The sequence below is a fragment of the Aulonocara sp. 'chitande type north' Nkhata Bay genome, linkage group LG16, assembly GCF_057382095.1.
Source record: "Aulonocara sp. 'chitande type north' Nkhata Bay isolate Kocher_YH1m ecotype deep benthic linkage group LG16, A_spYH_male_GT1.1, whole genome shotgun sequence".
Classification (NCBI taxonomy): domain Eukaryota; kingdom Metazoa; phylum Chordata; class Actinopteri; order Cichliformes; family Cichlidae; genus Aulonocara; species Aulonocara sp. 'chitande type north' Nkhata Bay.
In genome coordinates this window covers 41269581-41291545 of record NC_141359.1, presented here as the reverse complement: position 1 = coordinate 41291545, position 21965 = coordinate 41269581, and the positions used below count along the sequence as shown (strand labels likewise).

Here is a 21965-nt window from a genome sequence, read left to right as displayed (position 1 = left end):
TCATCCAGGTCATTGTAGTCAAATATAAATCCTGCTGCTTTTACACACGCACTCATATAAGCTCAGCGATTCTCTGCGCGATCAACCTCTCACATGTTTAAGCTTGCTGCGGGAGATTTCACTTGTCATGTTTGCATAGTAAGCTAACAATTAATAAGACGATGTCAGAGGAATTGGTGCACAAATTATCATCACTCACAGATCAGTGCTGTCGCTCTCTATACACAGTTCGCACGATTGCAAAGTGAAAGCAAAAAAACAAGCGCAAATTCAAACGCGATTTCAATATGTCACATATTGACAGTGGCTCACCGATGCCAATGACATAATTACCCAGCTACAAAGAATGCAAAAGCATTGACATATATTTTTCCTTCCTACAAAAGCCCGACGGGCAGGGCAGAGATAGATTTTGGTAGCCCGACTGAAAAAATCGCTAGCCCCGGGACATTGGGCTAGCGATATTGCGAGCCCTGTATCTGATTGAGGAATCACTCATCTTTGGAAAAGAGAGTTTATTACAGAGAAATGTCTCTTTCCAAAATAAAAGCTATACTATCCGCTTCTTCTGGGCTATATTCTCAGCAGCATATTAAACAGCTGTCTAAATGACTCGGCTAAAGTTAGTAGCATGCTTGCTTGTTTTTTTCTGCTTCCACTTGTCTTTGCACTAGGATGATGTCGGCGTAAATGTGCAGTCATATTCGTTGTGTTCCCACTAGTGCTTTCAGGTTAATCTCGTTGAAATGACCTTAACGCCACAACACGGCAAATCTCCGTTAACGAGCTACCGCCGATCGCCCCGTGCATGGGGCTAGACGGCCAACACGTTAACGAGCTAACTGCGCTAACACACTAGTTCCCACCCATGTAATTGAGCATTGCATGGCACATCCAACATACTGTTTTACTTTAGTCCATGACTCGCTTACCTTCAGGGTCATACGTCACATGAAAACCAAAATAATTCCAAACGCCAGATCTGAATGAGGGTGGGGGAGGTTCATGTTGTAAGGAGAGCTTAACTTCTGTCTCGCTAGCTTGCCCTGCGCTCTTCCTTCTGACGATGCTGTCTGTGTTGAGCGCTCAGTGAATCTGCGTTCGACTACTCCGCCTAGGCTGCACTGTCGACCCTAGGCGGAGCAGTCGAAGGCAGATTCACTGAGCGCTCAACACAGACAGCATCGTCAGAAGGAAAGTTGATAAAATAAATTACAAATTTTGTATTGTTCGATACATATGCGTACCGAACCGAAAGCACTGTATCGAACGGTTCAATATCGATACGAATATCGTTGCACCCCTAATAAACATATATAAATAAAACCACTTTTTTTTTACATTAGTAATTCCTTTTGTGCATAATTTTATATTATTGTTAATAATAAATTAATTAAAGCAACAAAACAACCCAAAAAGCCGGATTCGAGCTGAAAGAGCCAGCTCTTTTTAGTGAGCCGAGCCGAAAGAGCCGGTTCTCTAAAAAGAGCCAGAAATCCCATCACTAGTACTGACCACTCAGTGCATTTTATCAACAATTTTAATATTTTTGGGGAACACAGGCATTTGTTTAAAGCAAATGGATTTAATTTTAACAAGTCAGGGGTGAAACTGTTCACCTCCAACTTGTTTTATTCCATACGTCATCCATCTGTGCTTGGTGCCAAGGCTGAGATAAATGAGGAGTTATCTCATAAAGAGGAACAAACAGTACTGCAAGAACAGACAAAGCCCAGCAGAAACCTTGAGGAGGAGCTCCATCTGCCCCCACCCGGGAAGAGCCTCAGAAAGGAGAGACGTCTGAGGCAAGAAGAGGGGTCCCTATTTGCCTCCAACTCTCTCAACAACACCAACGACCAGGACCAGGGACCACGACCTTCCCCAGTCCCCCAAACCCCTGACAGGTCATCACCCTCCTCCCCCTCCCTTTCTCCCTCCTCCCCACACCTGAAATTCACTGAGGAGATGATGGAGCGGGTCAATGCTGGGATCAGATCTACCCCCCGGCCCAATCCCTTTTTGTCCCCACAAACCCCCAACCAGAACAGCCAAAGGTTCGCCATCGAGCCCCGCCCCCAACAGAGCAATCGAAGTTACATTGCCCCCCCCCCCCCAGTTCCTTCTTACCACCTTCATGCTCTGTCTCCGCAGTCTGATGTGTGGAGGGTCCGGGCTGCGAAGATTATGGCAGTGGTGACTTTTCCCAGGAGAAGCTGGGACCCTGTTTACTAGAAGGTTTTAAAATCTCTGTACTTTCAGGTGACAGAAGGAGACATGTGGCCTGGTCAAAACACCGAGAGCTGCACTCTAAAAGATCTTTAAACATAGTAAACATAGCTTGTGTGCCACAGACTGCTCCCAAACACGAGGGGGCAAATAATACCTCTAAAACACTTAAGTTGGCTTTATTAAACGTTAGATCTTTAGCTGGGAAAACATTTTTAATTAATGATTTAATCACTGAGCACAGCCGTGATTTTATGTTTTTAACTGAAACTTGGTTGGACCAAAGTAACAGTGGAGCTGTTCTCATCGAGACGACCCCTCCTAACTACAGTTTTATCAGTGAGGCCAGGGTGAGCAGGAGAGGAGGGGTTGCTGTCTTATTTAATGAATCATTTCAATGTAAGCAGCTATCTCCTGGAAGTTTTCAGTCTTTTGAATATGTGGCTTTACAGCTGAAGGCCCCATCCAAAGTTGTGTTTCTTAATGTTTACAGGCCTCCCAAATACTGCACAGACTTTTTAATGATCTCAGTGAACTGCTGTCTGTGATCTGTGTTGATTTCGACTGTGTAATTATTGTTGGGGATTTTAACATCCATGTGGACAACCCTCAGGACAAAGGGACTAAAGACCTGAGTAACACTCTGGGCAACTTTGGCTGACTCAGCATGTAACAGAGGCCACACACAACATCTCAATTACTTCTTAAACAGAATAACTGCTATGATGCCTTCCAGTCAGGTTTTAGTCAGAATCACAGCACTGAAACCGCTCTGACCAAAGTGTTTAATGACATATGTCTGAATACAGACAGTGGAAAAATGTCAGTCTTAGTTTTACTGGATCTCAGTGCAGCATTTGATACAGTTGACCACAACATATTACTCAAACAACTGGAGAACTGGGCAGGTCTTTCAGGAACTGTACTAAACTGGTTCAAAACATACTTAGAAAACAGGAAATACTTTGTATCAATAGGTAACTTCACATCTGAGCAGACAAGTATCACATGTGGAGTTCCCCAAGGTTCCATCTTGGGACCCCTTCTGTTTAACATTTACATGCTCCCACTGGCACAGATTATAAAGAACAACAAAATAAACTACCACAGCTATGCAGATGACACACAAGTATATATCACAATGTCACCAGGAGACCAAGGCCCTGTACAGGCTCTTGGTAAATGCATTGAGGACATTAATGACTGGTTGTGCCACAATTTTCTCCAGCTAAACAAAAACAAAACTGAGGTAATAGTCTTTGGTGCCAAAGAAAAATGATTACAGGTCACCAGAGAACTTCAATCTATACACCTAAAAACCACCAACCAGGCGAGAAATTTGGGTGTAGTGATGGATGCAGAGCTAAAATTAGAAAAACACATTAGGACTGCAGCTCATTCAGAACTCTGCTGCTCGAGTCCTCACTAAGACCAAAAAAGTGGACCACATCAGTCCAGCTCTGAGGTCTTTACACTGGCTGCCTGTCCGTCAGAGGATAGACTTTAAAGTACATCAGTGACCTCCTGACCCAGTATGAACCTTCCAGATCCCTCAGGTCATCTGGATCCGGTCTTTTATCAGTTCCCAGAGTCAGAACCAGACACAGAGAAGCTGCATTCATCTTTTATGCTCCTTATATCTGGAACAAACTCCCAGAAAGCCTCAGATCAGCGGAAAAACTCAGTTTATTTAAATCCAGGTTGAAGACTCACCTGTTCTCAGCTGCATTTGAATAAAGCACCAAATCCTTAAAAGTTTTACTTTTAAGCTTAAATTTCAAAACTTACATTTTAACTACTGATTTTATCTACCGTTCCTTTTTTTCTTTTTCTTTTTAAATCATGCTTTTTAGTTGTTTCTGTTTTTTAATGTCTCTGTAAAGCACTTTGAATCACCTTGCTGTTGAATTGTGCCATATAAATAAACTTGCCTTGCCTATTCTCTCAGCTGCCGTTTAACGATTCAGACATGAGTCTATGTCCATATTTGATCTGAGCTCAGCAGGTAGAGTGCAGGTGTCCTGTTTTATAATCATATAATTACGCTTATAAATTAATAACACTGTGTCTAAACATCTATATTATTATTTGTTATTTAATATTTATGATTTAATATGTCTTTGCATGGAAGTAGAAAACTTTAGACGCTCCTACTGTTTGCACACAAACCTCTGACGGATCATCCAGGAACTGTGACGCTGTATTCTGGAGAACTGATTGGTCAGTGGGCGGTGCTTCATACCTGCTGACGTCTAATCTGGATCTAAACGGGCTCCAGAGCGAGTTAAATTCACAGCATAAGTTACTGTGTCGATTTACCCCAGTAAGAATGAACCACCTTCTAACCCAAAATAGTTCAGGCCTCTGCAGTTATATCCAGTCACTATTTAGGCTACCAGGTGAGTCCAGTGGATCCCCACAGCTGTGGAAACAAACATCTGGAGACAGTTTCTGCTGACTTTTGTTCCTGCAGTCGAAACGCAGCTAACACGATTTATTTACCTTCACAAAGGGAACTCTGTTCTTATCTTCATGAACAGCCAGGTTGGTCTTTGACACTGAAACATGAAAGCATCATCATAGCAGTTAGCATTAGCTTGATTGTACTTACACTCTATTTCTACTCTACTATTCTATTCAACTCTATATGAGCATAGTAAAGGTTCAGGGTTGGTCTCACCATCCAGCAGGTCTCTGATTTTATCCAGATAGATTTCAAAATAAGACACCTGCAGATACACAGCCAGTGTTTATGTTACGTTAAACATGTTCAGTCTTCTAAAAAGAAAAACTGTGATTCAGAATAAAAACACTTTGGAGATTAAATGATGCTACACTGATCAAATGATGATATTTCTTTGAATTAAGATGAAGAATCATTTTTTACAGTTAGATTTTCCTAAGATCTGACAACAGAAACACAAAAACAACATAAAAATATTTGTTTCACAAGCAGAATCACCTTGATGTGGAACTCCAGGTTCTCATCCATGGAGTAGATGTGGTCAAAGATGTCTCTGGAAATACGAGGGATGATGCCCATCTGATGAGGGTCATGAAGGGTCCCCTGAAACATGACGAATCATTTAATTAATCATTCAAATAACACCAAAACAAAGACCTGAAAATAAACTACAAAACAACAGACCAACCTCCATTGTGTGAGTCTTTCCTGAGGAGGTCTGACCATAAGCAAAGATGGTGCCGTTATATCCTCCCAACACATCTGAGGCACAAACAAAGAAACAAACGCCGTTTACAGCCGTCACTTCCTCTCAGTCACTTTCCTTCTTTAATGGAATATGTTGCACTGACCTCTGACGATCTGCTTGGCACAGGTGTCGTACACCTGAACCTGTTCAGTGGTTGGGGGGAAGACTCGGTCGAACACATATGGCTTCCCCTGAAACACAGGAAACACACTGTAAAAACTAAAAGCCTCTGTTTGAAAAAAAAAAAGATTTATGCTGTCAGCAGACAGTCTCCTCCTGCTATGAAGAGGTCATATAAAAAACACCCTGCTCACTGACACTGAGTGTTATGGTGTGATGTTTCAGTCTCTCAGTAACATCTTAACACATCGAAGCCAAGATTATCAATGTAAGTCAGTGAGGACTGTTAGATTTCTGTTTTAACAAACAAAACTAGGAGTAAAAAGAGAGTGCTTCTTATGTATCTGCATTTATACAACATTCACACTCTGATGGAGGTCTCACAGAGCAGCTCGGGGTAAGTATGTCACCAAAGGGTATTTGGCATGGCGACTGGAGCAACCAGGGATCAAAACCACCAACCGTCCGCTGGTCGTTGAGGTCACAGTGAGCTTCCCTGATCACCTCCTGGTTGGACTCCTGCTGAGCTGTCCTGATTGGTCAGTCCACACAGGCACCTCCACTGACCGTCCCACATCTACAAACCCCTCCATGCTTTCCTCGTCAGCACGAGGTGGCTGGAGATGGCACCTGTCAGACCATCTCCAGCCCCACAGCAGACCTTCAGCTCTGCTGCCTCCTCTGTGTGAGTGCTCCCCTCTGAGATCTTCAACGTCCATCAGTTAATGTTCAGATCTTTGAACTTTGACCTTCTTTATGTAATGCGGCCTTGGCTCCCTTGAAAGCTGAACATAAATCTAATTATTATTTTTTTACAAAGTGTCTCCACTGTGATTTTAAATAAAGTTTGATAGAATTTATAGTTTAATGGGACTCCTGATGGTCACATGACTGTCTCAGTTTCTCCTTCAGAAAAACAAACAGACAATACCGAGACAATAACAGATGTTGGAGCTATTTGTTCTTTATTTTTATTATTTTTGAAATTTGTTGTTAATGTTTGTTGTTAGTTTACTTATATTTTGGGGTTTATTTACAAGTTTATTTGTAGGTTAATATTTGTTTCAATGTTTTGTTTGTTTGATGTTACCTTGTTCAATTAGTCAGTAAGAGCTGTAGGGCCATTTTGTTTCTATAAATAAAGAGACTGGTATAGGACCAGCATGCACTGGGGTGGGCCTATGGGTGTTTTTTTTTTACCAGAGCAGGAGAAGCAGCAGGAAGAAACAAAAAATGGATCTTGTTATTGCCAAACAGGAGGAATTACCACTACAACAGATTTACCTTTATATAAAGAGTAGGGTCAAGGGTCAGAGGCTCAGGGGAGGTAATGAGAACAAAAACAAGACGTTCAGTCTGAGTTTAATGAGGGCTCGTTAAATCACCACAAACCTTTCACTGTTGTCTCGTTAGTTTAAATAAAGTTCAGTCTAAAACAAACAAACAAGAGAATTCAGAGAGTGCAGCTGTCTCTGAGGATTTTTCAATGATCGGTTTTATTTCTACATTTGAAAGCAACAAAGTGCTTCACGTTTAGTTATGAACAAGAGAAAAACAGGACCATACAACACTGGGCATTTGGGAATGTTTACAGTCACATGTTTAATCCTCTCACTGAAAACGTTTCAGGAACAGGTTTCACAGGTTGAGTCTTTTTCAGGTTGAGAGGAGTCATTCAGTCTCAGTTATCATGATAACAGACAGGTTAACTTAAGTCTCTGTCAGAGCTCAGAGGGGAGAGAATTTATCTGAATCACAGTTAATCAGTCCTCAGTACATCAATGTGTGATTGATTATCAGTACAGTAAAATATCTGGTCTCCATCTTTGCAGCTGTGGACAGCCAGATGGTAATCTGATTACATTTCTTCTTCAGATGTCAACACATTAGAGATTGAATGATGTCATTGATGTCAAACAACATTTTAAAGGTTCAGAGCTTTGACAGATGTTGGTGCTCCATCAGTAAACAGCCTGTGTCTGCACTTTCTGTCAGGCTGCTGCTGAATAATTTAATTTCAATCTAAAAGTTGGTCAGTGCGTCAGGAGCTTGAAAAGACAAGAAAATCAGCTGGACTTCTTTAAGTTTGATGAAGAGGTTTCAGCTGAGAAGCTTCTTCAGTTCTAAGACCTAGCCCCACCCTATCATGTGACTCACTAAGGTCAAGAGGCCCAGGATGTGAGTGGGCGTTCAGGCATCTGGGAAGGATCTCAAAATTGGATTATAGATGGCAGACAGTTGGTGTGATAAGCCCCGCCCTCTGTTCAAAGATGGTTGCTCACAGTGGACATAGAAGCTTCTTTCACTCCTCTTTCAAACCATCTGTCCTCTCTGTCCAAAATGTGAACATTGGCATCCTGGAAAGAGTGACCTTTGACCTTTAGATGCAGATGGACAGCTGAGTCTTGTCCCGTGGAGGTGGCTCTTCTATGTTGTGCCATGCGTTTATGAAGTAGCTGTTTGGTCTCTCCAATGTAGAGGTCTGGGCATTCGTCACTACACTGTACAGTATACACTACGTTGTTAAGTTTGTGTCTGAGTGTGTAGTTAGTGTGTTGTCTTGTGTAGTTAGTGTGTAGTGTTGTGGATAGTTTTGTGTTGTGTGTCAGAACAATGAGGCGACTGCTGTCTCCAGGTAGAAACAGGACTGATACACCTGCTGCTGTCAGACCTGCAGGTATCAGGCTGTGATGTTCTCCTTTATAGTGGACAGAAATTATTTTTTTGGAGTGGCACAAATAATTTGTGTGGCATCTTACTGAAGAACAGCTGATTGTTCTGTAAACAGTTTGAAATGGTTATTTAAAAAAGGTAAAAGGTAAATGGATGCAAATAACTTTGTTTGGAAAACTTGTGCATACACTGAAAAAAGTCTAACATGCAGTCATTCATTCAATCTAATAAGTGCCATTCAAAACAGAATAAAATCATTGATTTGATTGTGAAACTCTTTCTTTTTGCATTTTAAAATACCACTTTTGATTTGGATGAAACTAAATATCTGTACAAAGGACACAACGCAAAGTTTTTGATTTCTCTCAAAACATATATTTCTTTTCATGTTGAACAGATAATATCTTTAATTTGAGTCAAAGTGATTTGCACTTGAACACGCCAACCAGAAATAGACCGGGACCCATTTTTATTCTGCATGGCCGCTGGAAACATCGTGTCACATCTTTGATTAATTTCATCTGAAAATAAACGTAAGTAAAGCCAAGTGTGTTACAAAAGCTTTTATAATTTGTATTGCCAAAATTGCAGAAAATAACCCCATTTAAGCTGGGTCGACAGCCACCCCCAATTTTTGCATGATTGTAGCTGCTAGCTACAAGCTAGCTAGCTATCCGGCGCGACGTTAGAACTGGTTACCAGCAACCGACCATCACAGTCGGGAATGCAAGTTAGGCAAAAAGCCGTTTTTTACCAGTATACTAACTACCTAGCGTTACCACGATGCATCGGTGGTGGATACAGCTAGCTAGCATAAGTTCATAGTTCATAACATTCATAGTATAACTCCGTGCTCCGCTTCGTTTGAATTTTTCTGGTGAGCTCGCGGTTTCTAGACACAAGCTTGTGTTTGTGCGCGCACGTTTGTCTCTGTCTCTCTTCATATAAATATCTGTGTGTTGATGGCCAGGACCTTCGAATTCAGGAGGAAAGAGGTTGTGGATAAGAAGCCTGACAATAAGAACCTCTTGGAAAGATGGCCAGGTCTATTTCAGATGGAAGACGTATAACTTTTTTGTACTAATGCCTTTTATCATAGTTTGGAAATGGGAAATATATGTTTTGACTTTTTCTTGTTGGAAGTTGGTCTTTAAAAAAATGTATTGTACACTGTCTACTCATGTACAGATTAATGCAGAGTTTCTGCGGGTTACTGCAGTTCCCCTGCTAACCAGATTCATGGTCCAGCTGGACAAGCACTCCCCACAGCTACTTAAAATAATCAGAAAGAAAGGAGGGACAACCAAAGCAAAAACTGCCATAATCCTAGAGTTTCTTGATCAGGTAGGGTGTATATAATTAACTATTAACATGACAGTTAGCATTTTAACCCCTGTATCTAATGAGAATTTGTATCCTGTTACAGTTTTATTTTGGTAACGTCAGTGATTATGGTTGTGACCTTTTAAAATGTTGAAAGGAAGTGTGGGCTTTGTTCTTGAATGAATGAAGAGATTTATTGTCATTATACAAGTACAGAGCACAACTACAACAAAATTTATTTTGGAGACACATTTTCACTCTCACTCGCCAGATACACATACATACATATATACGTATAAACTTTTATTTAGGGACAAGAAAGCATATGCCGCTTTTCCACCGACAGAACACGGTGTGGCTCAGTTCACTTTAGCCCCCTGCGGATGCTTTTCCACCGCCTTTACACCTGATTGGCCCGGGTGTGTGTGGTGCCCACGTGATGTGATATAGAAGCGCTCCCACAAAAGGCTTTAAAAAAATACTCCCAGCAACCATACTCCATTAACTTTGGACCATGGCGACTTCCTCCACAAGAACCAAAAATCAAACCAATCAAAATGAACCACAGACAGAGCAAAGTACAAAAACACACATATATCGCGATTGTTGTTGTTCTTCGGGCTGTGACGTTGCGGACAAAGACTTTTGCGCGTGACTTTTCATAGCCAGATGGGTTCGCCCCTGTTCCCAGTTACATCCATCCGCTTTATGTTTCCACCGCAACAAGCGAGTTCATCCGCGCTAAACTGAACTGCTCTCAAGCGCACCGTGCCGATTTGTCGGTGGAAAAGGGGCATTAGTCACCTCATGAGGATAGAGAAGTGAAAAAAAATTCCTCTCACGCAGCATACTCTCCATATTGCAAAGTAACAATTTTAACTGTTCCTGCAGGATGCTGATGCTGACATTAGGATGGAGTGTATACTTAAATCTCTCATTATCTACCTTGGAGAACGTGTTGAGGAATTGTCAGATGTCTATTCATATTAATGTACAGAATTCACCTGCTTGCTGCTACTACTGCACATTCACCCAATGTCTATACTAATATATATATATATCACACCCAGCACGCCCCTGCGGGCGGTTTATCCTTCAAGCTCGGGTCCTCTACCAGAGGCCTGGGAGCTTGAGGGTCCTGCGCAGTATCTTAGCTGTTCCCAGGACTGCGCTCTTCTGGACAGAGATCTCCGATGTTGTTCCCGGGATCTGCTGGAGCCACTCGCCTAGCTTGGGAGTCACCGCACCTAGTGCTCTGATTACCACGGGGACCACCGTTACCTTCACCCTCCACATCCTCTCGAGCTCTTCTCTGAGCCCTTGGTATTTCTCCAGCTTCTCGTGTTCCTTCTTCCTGATATTGCTGTCATTGGGAACTGCTACATCGATCACTACGGCCGTCTTCTTCTGTTTGTCTACCACCACTATGTCCGGTTGGTTAGCCACCACCATTTTGTCCGTCTGTATCTGGAAGTCCCACAGGATCTTAGCTTGGCCATTCTCCACCACCCTTGGGGGCATCTCCCATTTTGACCTCGGGACTTCCAGGTTATACTCGGCACAGATGTTCCTGTACACTATGCCGGCCACTTGGTTATGGCGTTCCATGTATGCCTTGCCTGCTAGCATCTTGCACCCTGCTGTTATGTGCTGGATTGTCTCTGGGGCATCTTTACACAGCCTGCACCTGGGGTCTTGCCTGGTGTGATAGACCCCAGCCTCTATGGATCTTGTGCTCAGAGCTTGTTCTTGTGCTGCCATGATTAGTGCCTCTGTGCTGTCTTTCAGTCCAGCTTTGTCCAGCCACTGGTAGGATTTCTGGATATCAGCCACCTCCTCTATCTGCCGGTGGTACATACCGTGCAGGGGCCTGTCCTTCCATGATGGTTCCTCGTCTCCCTCCTCTTTCTTGGGTTTCTGCTGCCTGAGGTATTCACTGAGCACTCGGTCAGTTGGGGCCATCTTCCCAATGTATTCTTGGATGTTCGTTGTCTCATCCTGGACTGTGGTGCTGACACTCACCAGGGTGCTGGACTTGGGGTGAAACCCTCCATGCATGGTAAGGAGCTTTCTTGTCTTTATGTCAGTGGCTTCTATCTCCTCCTTTGGCCAGCCTATTACCCCAGCAGGGTACCTGATCACGGGCAGGGCGTACGTGTTGATGGCCCGGATCTTGTTCTTACCATTCAGCTGACTCCTCAGGACTTGCCTGACCCTCTGCAGGTACTTGGTGGTTGCAGCTTTTCTAGCGGCCTCTTCATGGTTCCCATTCGCCTGCGGGATCCCCAAGTACTTGTAACTGTCCTCTATGTCTGCAATGTTGCCTTCTGGTAGTTTAATCCCCTCAGTTCTGACTACCTTCCCTCTCTTTGTTACCATCCGACTACACTTCTCCAGTCCGAACGACATTCCAATGTCATTGCTGTATAGCCTGGTAGTGTGGATCAGTGAATCGATGTCTCGTTCACTCTTGGCATACAGCTTGATGTCATCCATGTACAGGAGGTGGCTGACAACTGCTCCGTTCCGTAGTCGGTATCCGTAGCCAGTCTTGTTAATGATCTCACTGAGGGGGTTCAGGCCTATATATCTATATCTATATATATATCTATATATCTATATATATCTATATATATATATATATATATATATATATACACACACACATATATATATATAATGTTCTTCCTCTACACCCCCCCCAATTTTTTTGCACATGTCGAGGAGCGTGTCAGGTTACATTTCACTGTGTGTTATACTTGTATAACTATGCATGTGACAAATAAAGAACCTTGAACCTTGAACCTTGATAAAAGAATACATGGTATGTCCATATCTGTTCTGTCTCTACATGGGATGCAGTCTCTTGATGTAAATTTGACAACTCTGCTATTAAATGCAGTGATTAATGTAGGACAGCAACGATTAATCAACTCATCAAGTTAATATCTTAGGGTTCTGTATTGTTTTCTTTTTTTTCTTGGGCTTTGTGGAACATTTATGAAAATGTTCCACCATTGATTTAATTTAATGATTATGCAATTCACAATCTGATTAGTCAAATAATTGTTCTAATAGTCTGTGACCAAACAACTGTCAAAATAGTAGTTTATTATGGTCAAAGATTTATCAGGTGTGCCAGACTTCAGTTCTTCACTTGTACATTTTGTTCCATATTTTACCTCAAGATATCCCAGAAAGATGAAGCTGAGGAAGAGCTGCAGAGTACCACCATGGGACAACTCAAGCCTCCTACATCAGCCTCAAGACATCGGGATAATCATTGATGGTGTGGAAGTCCTGAATGAGTTGCCTTCTGTGGCAGCTGGAGTGGCAATGGTCTTTGGACTCTGTTATGCTCTTAATATGGAATATCCACGAGGATTCAGGTTCACCTTTGAGGCTCTTCAAAAGATTATGATGGAGCTTGACTTTAACAAGATGACCTCTAAGATTCGCAAACTTAATTGTGAACTTAACACTGCACAGTGGTGTGTTTGCATGCATGTGTGCATGTGTATGTGCATGTGCATGTGTGCTTGGTTTTTTTACTTGGTTGGCCTGCAGTGGTATTCTACATTCAAAAATTATAAGAACACCCATTTGAAAGGGAGATTTAAGTTGATTTCATTGATACATGTGTAGATTTTTTTTTTTTACATTGTACAGGCACAGTGCACATATAAACATTTTTGAGTACTTGCAAATTGGTTTAAAAAGAGTTTTTATAATGGTTTTATGCCAGTTTTAGACAGGTTGCAGGTTTTATACCAGTTCTAAAAAGATTGCAGGTTTTATACTGGTTTTCAAAAGGTTGCAGGTTTTATAAAACAAACATTTCTCTAATAATTTCTGCCGTAGCACTAATTCTGTATATTACTAATCCTCTCTATTGATTATAGTCAAAATGGTTTGGAACAATAAATAATTTTGAAATAATTGGTTGGCCAACTGTCTTGTTTTTTATAGGAAATGCAGAGCATTTCTGAACTGAAATAAAATGAAATGTAAAAAATATAGTTTGAATATATGTAAATCAATTACCTGGCTTCAACACAAACATATTAGTTCATGTTAATTTGGTTCGATGTGAATACATTAGGTTGGTTAAATTTCAATATATTAGCTTGGTTCAATAATTAAAATATGGTTCTATGTAAAAAAAATCAATTTGGATCAATGCAAAATTTAAAGTTTCAGCCAAGTCTAGTAATATTGTTTATATCAACATAAAAGTATCAGGTCATATCAAGTGACTCAATTTGGATTCTATGAAGTCAAATATTTTGGATGTGACAATTGGACATCATTTTTTTAAATTTGAATAGGGTTATTCTTTTTATAGTGTATGATTTTAAAATTGACAATTTATATTTGCATTTAAAGTTATGAAATATGATTCATCGTGGTTGTTACAGTAACAAATACTTTTATATACTTTATACTTTTTCTACTCGGATTGTATGTTTTTTGTCTGATTTTTGATCAATTGTGTTAATACAGTATGTCAAAATGAAAACTTAAAATTAAGTGTATATGTAAAATTAAAAGTAGTCAAAAACGGCCAATTATACCCTGGACCCCAGAGGGTTAAACTTTTTTTTAAGTAATGCAATAGTTACAAGATTCTAAAAGTCATTAATTACTAGGAAAAGTAACTCAGCTACTAACTCAGTTACATTTTTGATGAAGTAACTAGTAACTATAATTAATTACTTTTTCAAAGTAACTTGCCCAACACTGGTAATAACTAATAATGATTAATATAATAATAACTTTAATATTGGCCATATTACATTTACATTACCAGTGAAGTGACTTTAGTGTCATGAACAACATTAGCTAATTGTTATGTATTAGCTAATCGTCAAACAACTGTTCAGTACAGAAATGAAGCCCAACAATCATGTTTTTACAGTCCTGTGGTTTCAGCCTCAGATACTTATCAAATCAAACAGAGCTCATGTAAAACAAACAGATGAACAAAAGAAATTTGTCCTTCATTTCTGTCAAACAATGCCAGATGAAATGTTTCCAGCAGTTATTATCATGGTTGCTAGGCAACATGAGCAGTGCAATGGAAGCTAGACATCCTATTTCACAAGCATCGCACTTCCGGCCTTCTCGGTCTACAGTGAAGGCCTTATCCTCCAAAGGATGCAAACCCTGAATTGGGAAAAAGCCTATGTGTTAATAGTCCTCTCTGCATTGAATCGTATCTGTTATTAATCTCTGTCTCTCATCCACAACATGTCTTTATCCTGTCTTCCTTCTCTCACCCTCCCTGAGCCTGGTTCTGTCGGAGGTTTCTTCCTGTTAAAAGGGAGTTTTTCCTTCCCACTGTCACCAAAGTGCTTGCTCATAGGGGGTCATATGACTGTTATTATTGTAGGATCTACCTTGAGGCGACTGTTGCTGTGATTTGGCGCTGTATAAATAGAACTGCAGTGAACATGTTTGACTCTCCTGCTTTGAAGCAGCTGCTCCTGATTGATCAATGCAAACAATGCACTGATTGATTTAAGGAGGAGCAGCGTGCAGTGGTTCTGCAGTTACACACAGCAGGTTTGTTTGCACACTAAACAACACACACACACCGCCACGGTGTGTGTGTGTGTGTGTGTGTGTGTGTGTGTGTGTGTGTGTGTGTGTGTGTGTGTGTGTGAGCGCGCGCGCGCGCGCGCGTACTCACCGACACCACCACGGTGTCCTCTCCGTTAAATTTCGGGATGTTTTTGTCTCCGCGGTTCCGCTCCGCCTCGTTCAGCGGCCTGAAGCGACACATCACCTTCACCCCGCACACGCCACCCTCCGCCGCCTCCATCACCGACAAGAAGCACCGACACGCACGCGGAAACACACACAAACCGGGAGGCTCGGCTCTGGTTCGGGTCCACACGGTCCGCTCAGAGGCTGCGATCTCCGGTTACTGCTTCTCCATCAGGAGGCTGAAGGCTCCACCTCTCACAGGTCCACCCTGGACCACCGAGCCGCAAAGAACCATGGGACATGAAGTCCTCCTTCACATCCAGCGTGAACATGATTTAGTTCGGGTTAAAGCCAATGGGTCATATTTGACTCATGACGTTTTAGGCTCTTTAAGACTTCATCGACTTTTCCCCTGAAAAACAAAATTGATACAAAATAAAACTCATATAAACATTTATACTTTTTTTTTTATTCGTCAGAAGGGTTTTTAAAATAAGTGAATAGAACAAAGTTTATTAATTTAGAAATAAATGTGTGATAAGGTGGAACAGTGGTTAGCACTGCTGCCTCATAAGAGGAACAGGATGGCGGTTTGGCCCCCACCTGGGCGGGGCCTTTGTTGTGGAGTGTGCAGGTTCTCTCCAGGTGCTTCTCCCACAGTTGTGTAACAGGTGTCGTTAGTGCACTGAAAAAAATGTTTTGTTCAATTTACTCAATTTTTTTATGACAAGTGGTTGCACGAAATAAATTTGTTTGAATCCAGAAATATTTTTTAAGTACACTGAATTTAATTTAAGCGAGTAAAACCAACATATATTTTTAAGCTACTTTAACTTAACTGTTGTGGATACGTCTTAGTCAAATATTATTAGTAAGTCCAACTAAGGTCGTGTTAAATGTACCAGAATAATTTGTTTCCTTTACACTTATGTCCCAAACTTATATTCAAATCAATCAAATTGTTAATTTCTCTCTATTTCAATTAAGTTAAGTTTACTTAAAAAATATTGCTTACCCTGATTTGTAGTTTTTAAAAACGTCAATAATGAAAACTACAACATTCTTTCACATCATTTATTAATGCAAAATTTGTTGCAAACAGAATAAGAATCCACATCTCTAAGGGAAATTGCTGCAATTTGTATAATACAAATTACAAAACTTTTGCCTATGAACTAGTAGCTTTAAAAAGCTGTATTCAAACAAAACAGAAACAACAGACAAGAGAAATGTTAACCAATGTTTCTCTTCCTCTAAAAAAGAAAAAAAAAACCAAACTCCTTACATAAAAGAATAAAACACTACCAGCAGTATAATGTATCACAATTAGAAACTGATGCATCCACAAACTAACCAGTTTCAGACTTGCTGTTCTGCGATCCATATTTAGAAATTGCATTTTAATAAGGTAATTAGACTTAAAATTAAACTTGTGTTTTCCTTACTGCTTATTGACCACTGTCTTTCCATTCTAGTCCTTCCTTGAAGATTCTGAATGTTTTACATATTTTCTGACCTAACATACTCGCTTCAAAACAATTAATAGTCTTTAAAGTGTTACCAGTGTGCTGCAGTGTGGTAATCATGAATGGTTTTTTTTGTTTTTTTTATCCGGTTGAGTTAACACTGATTATACGCAGGGCAGCAGCTATAACTGAATAATTACAAAGTTGCTCTTCAAGCTACTCAAATGTACCACACGTGAAACATTCATTATTGAAAGTTAAAATGTTCAATCGAAACATAACACAGAACAAATGATGGTTGTACAAGAGTTTCACTCCTATTCACAAGAGCACCAGTCATTGGTAATTTACATAACAGCATTCTCTTGATGTGTGGTTTTAGAAATCTTCCTATCCAGTAGCAATTTTGTTCTTCAGCCCAAAGACTTTGGGGGAGAGCTTTTCACCATCGAATCCCATCAACACTTTCTAAATGAATTCATAATAGTCCTTCAATTCCTTGGGGAAGGCTAGGTTTAGTGCATAGATTACTCCAAGCATCAATGCACAAGCTTGCGCCAGAGATCCAATGTTGTCCATGACTATCTCCCCTTCAACAAATATTCCAATGTCATCATAATGTCCATTTTGTCCATCCTCCCTGTTGATGACATAAATGCCCATGGTGTGTTTCTTCAGGTCTCTCTGGATATCATCTCCTTCAATGTCCTAAACATTTAATAAAAAGGTAAAAGAAAAAACAATTAACTCTACAATTAAATTCCAATCTAGTCGTTTGTGTGTGTGTGTGTGTGTGTGTGTGTGTAATACACACACACACAGATATCTATCTAAAAAGTGTGTGTATAGATGACTTGCTTACAATGACTTAAATGACTTACAAAGAACTCCCGAATAAGGCTTCCGTCCTCTTCACCAAGGTAGAGGCAAAGTGCCCTGAGTGCTTCCCTTTTCACTTTAACATCACTTTCAGCCTGTTTAAAGAGAGTTGCTGATTAAACCAATTTGGAAAAAAGAACAATGTCTGACATTCGCAATAAGTAAATTTTATCATATGTCAGTTCAAACATAGTAAATAAAATTTATATATGAAATTTCAAAATTTAGATTGCTTGGCTGGTCACCTAAAACGGCTTATTGGACTCACCAGTGACCTGCCACTTAAGACAAAAGAAATCCAAATAGAATTTGCAATATTCAGATTTACCTCTTGCATGATCTGCAAGTGGTGGGCAAGTTTCTGCCCAGAAACACCGCCCTTCTTCTGGAAAACTGTCATCAACTGAGGTGTAATTCTGTCTAACTGTGCCGCGAAGGTCATCTCCAGTTGAAGTGTTGTAATACACTGGAATTCAGCATTTACCTGTATCTCACACACACACACACACACACACACACACACACACACACACACACACACACACACACACACACACACACACACACACACACACACACACACACACACACACACACACACACACACACACACACACACACAGAAAAAAAGAAGACTGGTGCTTAAACATTGGTATGATTATTTTGTTATTTCTTCATTAAATGCTACAATGCAATTGCCATCACTTCATAAAGCATGATTATCATATGGGTTAGTATACAGTGCATGAAGGATGTTACTACTGTTAATCAAAGAAGAAATGAATGGCATCAGTCCATTTAACGGGTTTAAAGGGTTTTAAAAAGCAGATATTTGTCTGTTTCAGGTGGTTGGCAACACATTTTCCTGTGCTCTTTGTCCACTGGTGGGAGTGTCTCACCTGTGAGGTCAGCGGGGCAGAACTCTGCCATCAGCAACAGAGAGCAGAGAAAATTTAGATGTGCAACTAAAAACATGCTTGCCATGTAAGCCCCAAACATCTCTGAAATTGCTCTGCAAACTTCAGAGTACTTATACTTCAGGAGTCCTGTGGGTACCGTAAGGACTCATGTATGCAAACAAACCACATTTTTTTTTGCAATCTGATCCTTTTTCTCTTGGCTGTTTCCTTCAGGGATCACCACAGTGAATGATCCACCTCCATCTAACCCTATGCTCTGCATCCTCTTAACTCACAAGAACTAAATTCCTGTTTTTCATTTCACTTTCGCAAGTTTTTTTTTTCTTTTGTCCTGGATAAAAGAAATTTAATCATATATATTAATTGATATTAATTAATATCAATATTAATAATCACAAGAACCCTTAAGATGAGATAGATAAACTTGTCCCTGCAATACTGTGACAAATACTGTTGTGATAAATATGTAAGGAATTTGCATGTACTTACCAAAATAACACCATCTTCTTGAATAAACAGTAACACATAAGGGGAAGAAAATCTGCCAGAAAAGGAAGACAAAAAAAAAAAAAAAAAACTTTAGAAAGACAAACAATTACCGTTTCCAAGCCATTAGTGCATTACTTCATGATACTCCCTTGTAACAAAACAAATCTTACTTGTGCCTCTGTGCAAACTACAGATGGCACGATACCACTTTTTTATGTCCGATACCGATATCATAAATTTGATTATCTGCCGATGCCGATATGAATCCGATATAGTGTATTTTATAATAAATAAAACTGTTTTTATAAATATTTTGCTGCATTTTGTATAAGTTCATACTCAGTTTTAAAAACAAAACATTAAAGCTATTCTGTTATACCTGTATGCAAAAAATACACTGCACCCAAAATATTTTATACTTCAGCAATACTGATCAACCTAAAAAACTTACACCATCCTCCTTATTCAGGTATTCTAAACAGTACATAGAAATATTAAACTAACTAATAGGACTGCCAACTCCCAGCAAAAATATTAGGAAACCACCCCGCACCCTTCGCCTGATAATGCTTAATTGACGTAATCTACTTTAATGCACAGAAATCAATTATTTTTCTATAATAATTTGATTCAACATTTTTCTTCAATACAGTTGCAGACAGCGCAGACAGCGTACCTTCCCAAAGGAAAAAGTGCTATATGTACTACTATTACTAGGGCATATATTAGACTTAATATTTACTACATACAATAATGGATCTCTATACATTTAACCAGATCACCACTTTGGTAGTAAGATTTAGAATAATTATTTATTAAAAGCTAGACATTTTAAATGAGAATAAGAAAGAAAATTATGTCTTTGTGTCTCCCTTTCCCTGTTAATGCCCTACCTGGCCCCCTGGCAAAACTTTGCTAGATCCGCCCCTGCACAGTTACCAGATGTCAGCTACATAGAAAAGGATCCTGGTGTTATTTGTCTCTCAGAAACAGTTCATAACTTCCCTTCAACTCATTCATGTGACCTAAAATGTAAACCTGTTTCTCCATCACCTGTTCAGCTCTAATGATTCAGTAAAAACTTCTCCTGGTTTCACCTTCATGTTTCCTTCTCACCACATATCCAAACTATCATGACCAGCAGCTATTACGGCTGTGGCTCCAGAAAACATAAGCGGATACTAGAAGTAATATTAAAAAAATTCTAGCAACAGCTTATCAAGCTTAAACGTGCTGCTGTTGTTTATCTGCCGTTTTCCTCTTTCTAGCGCAAACTGGGTGACTAACAAATGAGAGAGACTAGCGACAGAAAAGCCGATCACCTGATAATCGATCAGTTTCATGATTGAAGTAGCAACAGGAGAGGGAGGGGGGAGAATGAGGGAAGAAGTTTTAGCTGTTCAGCATGAAGACACCGAATAACTCCAGCTTTGTGTCTTTTTTCATTCTAGCTGAAGTATAAAACAAATCGCTTCCTTTCCCCCTCAATACAAAACTCCGACAGCCAGTCCAGCTGTGGCTCCATACATCGGTTGTTAAGCTCAACATGGAAATACTATGCAAACATAAAGAGATGAACTTACACACTTGCTTTACTTCTCTGTGTTAGTTTTCTCTGAGATTAAATGCAGCGGTTTGGAAGCACGTAGCGAGGCTTTAAATGCTAAACCAGACCGCTGACAGGTCTTGCACTCAACAGCTCTATCAAGTGAAGCAACTTCTTTTCTGAGTTAATTTCAGTTCTGACAAACATCACTCTCAGTGCCTTTTGATCTCACATTTTTGGCAACCACTGAGTTATTCTCCTCCACAGTTTACAACCATTATTTTTTTCTGCACAAAAGACGTTGTGCAACGCCAATCCTACTTATTTCCTACTGCACCCCTGACTGTGCAGGTGCGTTCAGAAGCCCCCTCCCCTGCCCGACTATTCCTTAATGCCAATGTTGTGGCGGGAGGGACGATTTCTCAACTTAAAACTGCAGGCGACTGTACAGTGAACTTTACAGCTAACTACAGAGAAATTGCCTCGTTCCATAATTTGTTAGTACAAAGTGTGCCACAAGAACTAAGCTAAAAACATATGACATTTTAACGCATCAATACAATTACTCTTTTAATAGAGCAGTAGCTAATAGAGCACATAGCTAGCTTAAGTCAAATTCATGACAAAGTTCAGAGGTGTACAACTACTTAGACTTCTTTCTCCATGTGCACACGTCTTAAAGAGTCAACATGCTTTGACTGAGGTAAAAAAATAAAACAAAAACGACCGTAAAAGGTTTACTTACCGAAGCTAGACCACCTTTATATGAAGTTGTGCGATTAACTTGAGCCCGCTTGCAGCACACAAAGAGTCCGCTTCTTCAGTCCGCGTGCAAAATGGTGGCCTGTCCTAACGCATGCGCAAAATGGCCCAGCAGGAGGCTATGAAAAACATACTTAAGCATTTTGAGCTACATTTAATTAACTAAAATTAATTGGATTAAAACGCAGGGAATGTATTCTGGAGTTACTCGAATTATATATGTAGACAGGAATTACTCATTTGAATTGAAAAGATATACCAAAATATAATATGCTATATTTAAAAGGAGACAATATCACTTTTTTCAGTGTGGGGTGATTCTAAATTAGCCATAGGTGTGAATATGAGTGCAAATGGTTGTCTCTCTCTCTCCCTCTCTCTGTGTGACCCTGTGACAGACCGTACCTGCCTCTTGCCCTATGGAAGCTGGGCTAGCCTCCAGTTCCCACCCCCGAGACCCTGACGAGGACAAGCAGAAGAGGATTGGTGGATTTTCAGAAGGCTTGAGAAACATTCCCGTTTCAAAAATCTGAATTTTCTGACAACTTCATGATTAGAATAAATAATTAACCCGATAAATCAGAGTATGCTCAGGGTCATTGATGATCTGATCTCTAGAAGTATTCGGTTACGCTCCTGG

At 40.2% G+C, this 21965-nt stretch overlaps 2 protein-coding genes across 4 annotated transcripts in view; both read right to left on the bottom strand.

Moving 5' to 3' along the window:
* The window catches only part of LOC147312160 (kinesin heavy chain-like), a 52326-nt gene extending 36794 nt beyond the window's left edge, over positions 1-15532 (bottom strand). The window contains exons 1-6 of the mRNA XM_086267321.1: positions 15247-15532; positions 5542-5629; positions 5379-5452; positions 5189-5293; positions 4907-4955; positions 4729-4784 (exon numbers count right to left, since the gene is read on the bottom strand). Coding sequence (XP_086123447.1) covers positions 4729-4784; positions 4907-4955; positions 5189-5293; positions 5379-5452; positions 5542-5629; positions 15247-15378 — 504 coding nt within the window. The 5' untranslated portion in view covers positions 15379-15532. The remainder of the gene's footprint in view (positions 1-4728; positions 4785-4906; positions 4956-5188; positions 5294-5378; positions 5453-5541; positions 5630-15246) is intronic.
* A 791-nt stretch (positions 15533-16323) lies between these two features.
* On the bottom strand, positions 16324-21587 carry LOC147312159 (uncharacterized). Of its 3 annotated transcripts, none has more exons than XM_086267155.1 (5): positions 21309-21587; positions 19018-19069; positions 17937-18092; positions 17611-17703; positions 16324-17437 (listed from the first exon to the last, which is right to left on the bottom strand). In XM_086267155.1, the coding sequence occupies exons 3-5, from the start codon at positions 18048-18050 to the stop codon at positions 17198-17200; spliced, it is 447 nt and encodes a 148-aa protein (XP_086123281.1). In that variant the 5' UTR covers positions 18051-18092; positions 19018-19069; positions 21309-21587; the 3' UTR covers positions 16324-17197. The 3 variants fall into 3 exon arrangements, with proteins under 3 accessions (XP_086123281.1, XP_086123279.1, XP_086123280.1); XM_086267153.1 differs by lacking the exon at positions 21309-21587 and adding an exon at positions 20071-20905; XM_086267154.1 differs by having other exon boundaries at positions 17937-19069; positions 21309-21584.
* Positions 21588-21965: the final 378 nt, after the last annotated feature.